At 47.0% G+C, this 9,629-nt stretch overlaps 1 protein-coding gene across 2 annotated transcripts; it reads right to left on the bottom strand.

The window, feature by feature from the left end:
* Nucleotides 1-4,863: 4,863 nt before the first annotated feature.
* On the bottom strand, nucleotides 4,864-8,625 carry LOC111954616 (cdc42 effector protein 3). 2 transcript variants are annotated; one of them, XM_023974481.2, is made up of 2 exons: nucleotides 8,258-8,625; nucleotides 4,864-6,905 (listed from the first exon to the last, which is right to left on the bottom strand). In XM_023974481.2, the coding sequence occupies exon 2, from the start codon at nucleotides 6,807-6,809 to the stop codon at nucleotides 6,183-6,185; it is 627 nt and encodes a 208-aa protein (XP_023830249.1). In that variant the 5' UTR covers nucleotides 6,810-6,905; nucleotides 8,258-8,625; the 3' UTR covers nucleotides 4,864-6,182. The 2 variants fall into 2 exon arrangements, with proteins under 2 accessions (XP_023830249.1, XP_023830250.1); XM_023974482.2 differs by having other exon boundaries at nucleotides 8,477-8,625.
* Nucleotides 8,626-9,629: the final 1,004 nt, after the last annotated feature.

The following is a 9,629-nucleotide window of genomic DNA, read 5'->3' as shown; positions in this document are numbered from 1 at the left end:
TATACAAAAATAAGAGAAAACAGGTCAGGAATGACATAACCCCCCCCCTCAAGGTGGAACTCGGAACGCACCAGCATAAAGTCTAGGGGAGGGTCTGGTGGGCATCTGTCCACGGTGGCGGCTCAGGCTCTGGGCGTGGTCCCCACCCCACCATAGTCAATCCCCGCTTTTGTAGCCCCTCCCAATGACCACCACCAAATAAACCCACCTAAATTAAGGGGCATCAGCGGGATAAGGGAGCACCAGGATAAGGGGCATCAGCGGGATAAGGGGCAGCACCGGGATAAGGGGCAGCACCGGATAAGGGGCAGCACCGGGATAAGGGGCAGCTCCGGACTGAGGGTCGACAGCTCCGGACTGAGGGACGACAGCTCCGGACTGAGGGACGGGAGCTCCGGACTGGCTGACGGCTCTGGCTGCTCATGGCTCGCTGACGGCTCTGGCTGCTCATGGCTCGCTGACGGCTCTGGCTGCTCATGGCTCGCTGACGGCTCTGGCTGCCTCATGGCTCGCTGACGGCTCTGCGTGCTTCATTGGCTCGCTGGCGGCTCTGGCTGCTCATGGCTCGCTGGCGGCTCTGGCTGCTCATGGCTCGCTGGCGCCCGGCTCGGCAGATCCTGGCGCACTGGCAGATCCTGACTGACGAACGGCTCTGGCAGATCCTGGCTGACTGGCGGCTCTGGCGGATCCTGGCTGATTGACGGCTCTGGCGGATCCTGGCTGATTGACGGCTGCTGGGCGGATCCTGGCTGATTAGCGGCTCTGGCAGATCCCTGGCTGACTGGCGGCTCTGCAGATCCTGGCTGACTGGCGGCTTCTGGCAGATCCTGGCTGACTGGCGGCTCTGGCAGATCACTGGACTGGACTGGCGGCTTCTGGCAGATTCTCCACTCGGACACCCATTTACCCTGTGTCGGCTCTATAGTCCGACCAACTTACACTCTCGAGAAAGACTATAAGTTGACCAGTAGGTGGCAGTGTTGTTAAAGAATAAGATTGGCTCAGCGATGCGAACGATAAGAGACATCTTACTTGGCTTTATGGTTTTTATTTTACAAATGAAAGCTTACGCTACAGATTTTGCACAAATGTGATTTCCTTGTGCCGGGCAGAGTTCATGCTCCACCTGTAACTGTCGTTCTCCTCCTCTTCGTCTGAAGAGGAGGAGTAGGGATTGGACCAAAGCGCAGCGTTGATGGTAGACATAATTTATTAAATGAAAACGACGAAACACGAATAACACTAGAGAAATACAAAACAATTAAACGATGTAGACAGACCTGGACTTGAGAACTTACATATAACGAAGAACGCACGAACAGGTATAGACTACAAACAAACGATACAGTCCCGTGTGGTACGAACATACAGACACAGGAGACAACCACCCACAAACAAACAGAGTGAAACAGCCTACCTATATATGATTCTCAATCAGAGGAAATGAATAACACCTGTCCCTGATTGAGAACCATATAAGGCTAACAAACAATGAACCTAAACATAGAAACACGTAACATAGAATGCCCACCCCAACTCACGCCCTGACCAACTAAACACATACAAAAATAAGAGAAAACAGGTCAGGAACGTGACACCACCTTAGCCAAAACATTATATCTATTATTATACATTATAAAATTATATCTAAAAGATTATGATATGAGGAACGAGAGGATTGTCGGTGAGCTTTGATTTTCTAAAGACATTTATTATAGACTGATACTGTTCACAGTTACACCATAAACCATGTAATAACGTATAATAGACTTATACAGTTTTATATTTGTAAGGACTGTCCGCTCTCCGTATCCTCAGACGAGGAGGAAAAGAAGGATCAATCAGACCAAAATGCAGCTTTCAGGGAAATAACCATCTTCTTTATTTCTTATAACAGGAAAAAAAACTTGATGATATGCGACACGAAAACAAACACTTTAACAAAACTGACAAAATAACATTAAACGACGGTAGAACGAAACCTGAACATAAACTCACCATAACTTAAAACGTTACAACTCACGGACAGGAACGTTACATCCAAAACACACAACAGCCCAAACCAATCCCCGAAATGTGAAAAATACATCACAACACGAAAGACATCACAGGAGACCAACACCCACAAACAAAACAGTGTTGAGCGACCCACCCTACCCTCAAATGATGACTTCTTAATTACGAGGAGAACACAAAACACCTGCCTTCTAAGTTAAGAGCCACCTACCCAGCAACCAAACCCAACATGAGAAACAAACCCATAGACATAGATACCTGCTCCCACTCCCACAAAACACAAAGCCCTGACCATAAACAGTATTTGTACCCAAAAACAACATTAAAAAACAGTCAGACCGTGTACCTAGACCCTAAACCCCTCACCAGTTCCGTATACCCAAGAGGTCCGCACCGCACAAATCAGGGTAGGGCTGGGTGGGCAGAATTGACCACGGTGTGGCTCCGGCTCTGGACCTTCCCCACACCACCATAGTCACTTCCCCGCTTCGTTCTTCCCCTCCCATAATGACCACCTAAAACTAACATCCCCTAAAGAATGGCCAGCACCGGACAACGCAGCTATCCGACAAGGGCAGCCACCGGACAAGTCAGCACCGGGACAAGGGCACACCGGGACAGGGCAGCACCTGGGATTAAAGAGCAGCACCGTACAAGGGCAACACCGGGAACAAGGCAGTCCTGTCTATATATCTCTCAGATCCGCGAGGACTCTGGCAGATCCTGGCTGAGGTACGTCTGGCAGATCACATGGCTGGAGGACTCTGGCCAGACGCCTGGCTGAGGACTCTGGCAGTCCTGCTGAACTCTTCGCAGGTCCTGGTCTGACGCTCTGCACGGCCTGGCCTGACGCTCTGGCACCCCTGGCTGACGCATCGGCATTCCTGGCCCTGACGAGGCCTCTGGCATCCTTCTGGACGGCTCTGGCAGCCCCGCCCGACGGCTCTGGCTGTCATGGCAGGAACGCTCTGCAGAATCATGCAGACGAACATGCTGCCTGTCATGGCAGGACGCTCTGCTGTCCTGCTGGACGGCTCTGGCTGTCTGGGCTGGCGCCTCTGGAACTGGTCCTGCTGGACGGCTCTGGCTAGTCCTGAAGCTGGACGCTCGTGACTATCCGTCTGCGGAAGGCTTGCTGATCCGTCTGCGGAAGGCTCTGGGCTGATCGGCCTCTGCGGAAGGCTCGGCTGATCCGCGTCTGGCGGAAGCGCTGGCTAATCCGTCTGGCGCGAAGCTCTGCTGACCCCCGTCTGTCGGAGCTCTGGCTATCCGGAACTTGGCGGAAGGCTCGGCTATCCGGTCTGCGGAAGGCTCTGTACGGCATCATGGCAACGGGCGCTTGCGCTCCACATAGGCCGGAAGACGGCAGCTTCAGTCTCGGGCAGACGGCATGCTCAGATGCCCCCGCTGGGGCAGACGGATTCACAGTGCGCTGGCAGCGACGGATGTCATGGCGCTGCAAGGCAGTTCGATGCGCCGTGGGAGACGGATGCCTTCAGCTCGCTGGGCAGAACGGAGTTCAGCAGCGCTGGCAGACGATGGCTCAGATCGCGCGCTGGCAGACGCACACCTGGTAGAAGGAGACGAGAGACAGCCTTGCGGCGTCGTATATCACTGCTGCGCTGGAGAGAGAAACAGCTGAAGAGGAAACCCGGAGAACAGCCTGCGGACGGAGGGGCGCCACCGAGGACTGGTACATGGAGTGCACCGGTTATACCGGACCGTGAAGGAGAACACGTGCTCTTGAGCACCAGCCTCCCCAACCTTACCCAGTTGAATTCCCCTAGCCCGCCAGTGCGCGAGGTTGAATAAGCCCGCACGGCTATGCAGGCAACCGGGACACCAACCTGTAAGGCTGTGCATGTACCCGGCCAGAGACGTACTGAGACCAGATACGTTTGGGCCGTTCATGCACTCGGCTCGATGCCCAACTGACCCTCACCAGCCCCCATCGCAAGGAATACCCGCACTGGGCTAAGCACCGTACCTGGACACCGGCGCTTACCGCATAACACTGTCTTACCCAGTCAACGCCTCTACCTCCACGGTACGGCACGGAGTTGCTCAGGCTATCCTACCCGGCTTTGCCACACTCCTCGTGTGCCCCCCCCCCCAAGAAATTTTGTGGTCTACTCACGGGCTCCCCAACCGCGCCGCGCGCGCCTCCTCAATACCAGCGCCTCTCAGCCTCGCTGCTCAACTCCCGCCCTTGGACGCGATATTCCCTGGCTAGCCACAGGTCCTTCTACCTCCACGGATCTGCATCCCAAGTCCAGGAGTCCTTGTTGCTCCTGTTGAGCATTCCTTGCCGCTTGCGTGCTGTAGCGGTGTGGGATGTCTGTAAGGACTGGTCGTCTCTCTCTCATCCTCAGAACGAGGAGAGGAGAGAAGATCATCAGACCAAAATGCGTTTCAGGGAAATAAGCCATCTTATTTTATAACAGGAAAAAACTGATGATGATGGCGACACGAAAACAAAAAAACTTAACAAACTTACAAAATAACAAAACGACGTAAACGAACCTGAACATAAACTCACATTACTAAAACGAAAACTCACGACAGAACTTACATCAAAACACACGAACAGCCCAAACAGTCCCGAATGTGAAATACATCGACAACACGAAGACATCACAGGAGACAATCACCCACAAACAAACAGTGAGAACACCCTACCTAAATATGACTCTAATTAAGGAGAACACCAAAACACCTGCCCTAATTAAAGCCATACCAGGCAAACCAAAACCAACATAGAAACAGATAACATAGACTGCCCACCCAAAACACATGCCCTGACCATAAAACACATACAAAAACAACATAAAACAGCAGGACCTTACAATATTCCTAAAGATTTGAACTTTCCCCTTGACTAGTTGGTAAGAAAAACAAGAACTATAAAATATGCCTATCAGTATACACTCTAGTGAGTCTGCTGGGTCGTTCTAYGAAATAAGTCCCTTTTGGGTAGTGCAACTTGGTCCCCCCCAAAAATAACATTTTATTTCACCTAATTTTAACATTCTGTAATGTAACAGGGTTGACGATTTCATCTTAAATCAGCCATAAATCCCCTTGTGACATGAGGAATGGAAGCTTGTTGTGTGCAACAGGAGGAGCAATTGAATGCAAGCTATACAAAAATGTGTAATTGTCGATCTATGGGTAACAAGTTTGACGTGTTATGCTTGACCCACTCAGTATTTCAACACAAAAAAACWGAAATTACATTATGATTTAACTATTAGATGTTCAATGTTTATTTTAAAGTAACAGTTTCACCATATGAACACAAGAGTTCAGTTCACGTAACAGGGTTGACCTTAAAATGAGGGTCACAGTTTTTTTTAAACCTAAAAATGAATCACTAATCACATGAAGAAATTACTTTGTCGAAGCAACCAAACAACTAGGGCTTTACAATGATGGTGACAACTTGGAGAAATGTTGGGGTTAAGTGGGTTAAAATCTTCCTAGAAGTCACAGAGGGTGCATAGATTTGGCACTTTAGCAAGTATTGATTCATATAAAAAAAGGCTTTTAAAATGTTAGATTGGTGCACAATTTAGACTTAAAATATCAAAGGGACGCAAAAGGGACTCATTCCGTAGAACGATCCAGCTTCTGTCCTTATTGCTACTGCATATGTCTGACTATGGGAGAGCTAGTGTTCATTGTCCCTGTATAGTAGGCCTAAACATTGAAAAGCAAAATCCACCAGTCTTATTTCAGTGTTTCACAATAGAAGTCATAAACATCTGCCTCACAGCTATGTCTCATACGTAGTTTACTGTCTGTCTTTCTTACCTTTCACAACATGTCTCCTCTATACACCTGCGTTACAAAAGTCACATGATCCAGGTGGAGTGTCATTGGCTCACAGAGCTTTCACCTGAGAAAGGCAACCTTTCAAAGCGTTGACCCAGATATGACACATTGCTCTAGTTAGCCAAACTAACAACAGCAATTAAAAATAAATGTGCTAATTAGCATCCTGGCAATTGAAAATAGTCCAGCCCATTTTTCCATCCATGACATAACCCCTTTCAATCCCCATTAGAAAGGAAGGAACTTTTAGTTTTTCTCCCCTATATATGTTGGGTTTCTTGAAAGGCCCTTAGAATAAAATATATTACATGAGGGCCACACTTCCCAAAGTCTCACTGGTGAAGCTTGTTCATCACTTGCAGCACATCTTCTAGTATGGACGGCCCCAAGTCAAGGTTCAGGACAAAAGACGAGTCTTCATCGACCCCTGGAGGGGCCTCCACTGGGGGACAAGGAGCCTGTTGGGGGGCCGTGTTCAATTCGGATCCATCCGACCCCATCGTTAACCCTCCCTCCTCCTTTTTTTCCTGCTCCTGCTTTACCTCTTCTTTGTGGTGCAACCTGTCATGCTCCACTACCTCCACAACATCCAGTAAAGGCAGGAAGAGGCACCTCTGGTTTCTGGAAGCCTGGGGATGGGTTCTGGCTTTGGCGGCATGTGAATCCATCTCTTCTGGGCTGAGGAGGCGTGGGGGCTTGGGTGGAGGTGGGGGGGTCTCATTGTTGGAGTAGAGGTCCTGGTGGCTTTGAGAGCTGTGGAGGATGAGACTACCGGTCCGCTGGAAGGTTGCGAGGTCGCCGAAGACATCCCCGTGGGCATCCAATCCGATGTGGGAGAGGTGGCGGAAGTCACCTAAGGGTAGGCTAATCATGTTGACTGATAGCAGCTCACGGCGCTTCTGCTTGCGGGGCCAGCGCATGCTGGCTGATTTGAGGTATAAGGTGGTCTTCAGAGGCATCTTGGACTTAATGGCATGTACCGTCAGTGAGTTCAACACTTTTAGGCTGAAGTGGAGGTCACTCAGTTGAAGGGTCCAGTTGACCTTTAGGCAGCTCTGAAAATGTGAGGACAAAAAAAGAAAGTTAAGAAAACTCACTTCAAATGATTTGATACTCATTCTTGTGTTTATTTTTTATTTTGGCATTTCATAGCTACACAGCCTAATAATGCCAATGCTAAACAACCTTTGCCACAATTGTTATGATCATCATGATAATTTGCCACGATTGTCATGAAATTGGATTCCAGGTTGAGATGGGTAGCTAGCAATGGCCATATATGGACTGGTAACTGCAGCCATGACTGTATAATAAAATAACCTGTTTTTCTTGTATGCATGTCTAAACAAACACACTGTAATACTATTCTAACTTCACACACATAGCTTGCAGCACAAAGGTTTTGTCATGGGTGTGATGTTAATCTAGTAAGAATTGATGCCTAAACAGTGCTGAATGCTGAATTATTTGTCTCGTAGAAGGAAAAGTCAAAAAAAAACTATTGTACTGGAAAGTGAACACTGAGGCACATTAGTCTGTTAATAAGTAACCTTGGAGACTTGTTTTATTTCAGGGCCATTACTTTTATCTCTGACCTGATAAAAATGCTTTTTTCTTTGACTGTTGGTGTTTCTGTGATTGCTTTAGCTTTGGTTTCAGTCGTTGTCATCGTTCACACGATGTTTATGTGTCTAAAGCTACTTGAACTTTTGAGACAGTGTTGCAATCATGGCTTGTTGTAACTGGTAGTATCACATTTCTTCTCATGAAGAAGAGGAGTGTTTTTCCCCAGGGCAGTGTTTCATGTTACCTGTAATGGAACAATACCTTGAGAATTCTAAGGAAAATTGTTTACTCCTGACTGGAAGACAACCTGGTTAGGGACTTTCCTAATTTGCCTAAAATGTGAAGTTGATGCTGTCTTATTTGTATTTTATAGTCATAGCAAAAAGCATCTGAGGAAAATGCTGCTGTTAAGGAATTTGGCCTATTTTTCAGACAATGTTGAAATCCCCAAGGTGGGCTGTTTGTCTGTACAGTTAGTACAAGGTTTTATAATCTTCCTGATAGTTCCCATCATGGATCCTCAACAATTTAGTTCCAATGGATCTACAATTATTTCGTTTTTACATCTAAGATTTGTATGGGGCTTTTAAAGAGACAGCCATGAGGACAATGTGTCAGAGACACTGCCTCAGGTAAGCTGAGGTAGCTGGCATGATTCAAATGAACAGTAAAACAGCCAACTTGTTATGTTATGTCCAGATTGAAATAATCATTTATTTGGACAATTAGTTGGTCCACTGACACTAAGTCAAGACGTGAACCACTAACTAAAGCCATTACAGTATATAGGCCACACATTGTTTGTTCATTCACTTATTGCTTAAAAGTCTTAAAAGCTTACCGGTGTCTATCTTTGTTTCCACACAAGTGAGGTGATCAGGAAGCAGTCTTTCTATGCATTCTCAGTATATTTGCTCTTCTCGCTCTTCTCTGCAGTTTTAGAACATACAGCTCTCTAGACGTTCCATGTGCGAAAAGCGCCCCTGTCTCTGAAACACTGACATGGTCTACTACCCTAAAGCACAGACACAAACTGAGCTAGACTGCCTTATCAGCTCACCTGTGTCTCTGGGTTGTGTTAGTTTAAAGTGATAAACCTTCGGTCCCTCCACCCTGATTTATCAATATCTCTGTCTGTGTGTCTTCTCTCTTGTGACTATCTTCCGTCAGGTAGTCCTCTAGTCCCAACAATCTCTGGAATAGAGGGTCAGCTCTTATTGTGGAGGTGTGACAAAAGAGGAGGGGTGTATGACGCTCAGGTGAACTCTTCACTGCTAGGGTTTCTTCAACGAAGGTATGGAAAGGGGGAAGTGTTCTAGATAATATCACTTGCCCTGTGGGTCTCAACTTACTGTTGAGAGTTAGAATATTACAATACACAAGGTGCAATTTGGTAGTGCATCAGCAGTTTTTCTCTCTAGAAAGTTAGTTTAGCCAGCTACCTACACGTGGTAGTAATCATGGCCGAATAACTGACCAGGCTTGCAGGGCATGTGCCCAGGGGCCCTAACCTCTAGGGGGCCGACATTGATTTTGTTAGTCACTCTCACTCAGATATCATATGAACATGGCATAAGTCATGGAACAACGTGTAGAATTGCAGGAACATTTTGCAGTTTTAAAGCTAATTCATATTCACCCCATTGCACAATGAGTAGAATTGCATGAAATTAGTTTTAAAATTTATCTCTGCCCCATGGCAAAATGTGTAGAACTGCATAAAATGTGCTTTAAAACCAAAACGTTTTCTCTACGCCCCATGGCAAAATGCATAGAATTGCAGGAAATTAGCTTTAATAAAACTATTTTCTTTCTCTCTGCCATCGAGGGGGACCACTAAAATGTTATACCCCAAAAAGCTAGGGCCGGCCCTCCCTCCTCTCCAAACACACACCACCTCTGTTTGCTCAATCCACTCTGTATTAATGAAAAAGTTATTCTCTGCTCAGCTTGCCATAATTCAATGTTCAGCTTGCCATAATAGTCCTAAAGGTGAATTATGTAATTCATCTCTCACTACAATGATAATGGTATGCTACAAACACTRACTCAGAGCATCTTATATCATGCACTGATAAATGTCTTTCTCATTTTCTTGCCAATTTGTGGATTTGAGCATTATTATAGACTTTTATGGTTGTTTCTGAATTGTGCTTTTTCAAGGCGCACAACATTTTGGTTTGCGAAGTAAATGATCAGTCTGGTCCTAGGCT

Source organism: Salvelinus sp. IW2-2015, linkage group LG28 (genome assembly GCF_002910315.2).
Source record: "Salvelinus sp. IW2-2015 linkage group LG28, ASM291031v2, whole genome shotgun sequence".
NCBI lineage: Eukaryota > Metazoa > Chordata > Actinopteri > Salmoniformes > Salmonidae > Salvelinus > Salvelinus sp. IW2-2015.
The sequence above is the reverse complement of the archived record's forward strand: the minus strand, read 5'-3'. Positions and strand labels throughout refer to the sequence as shown.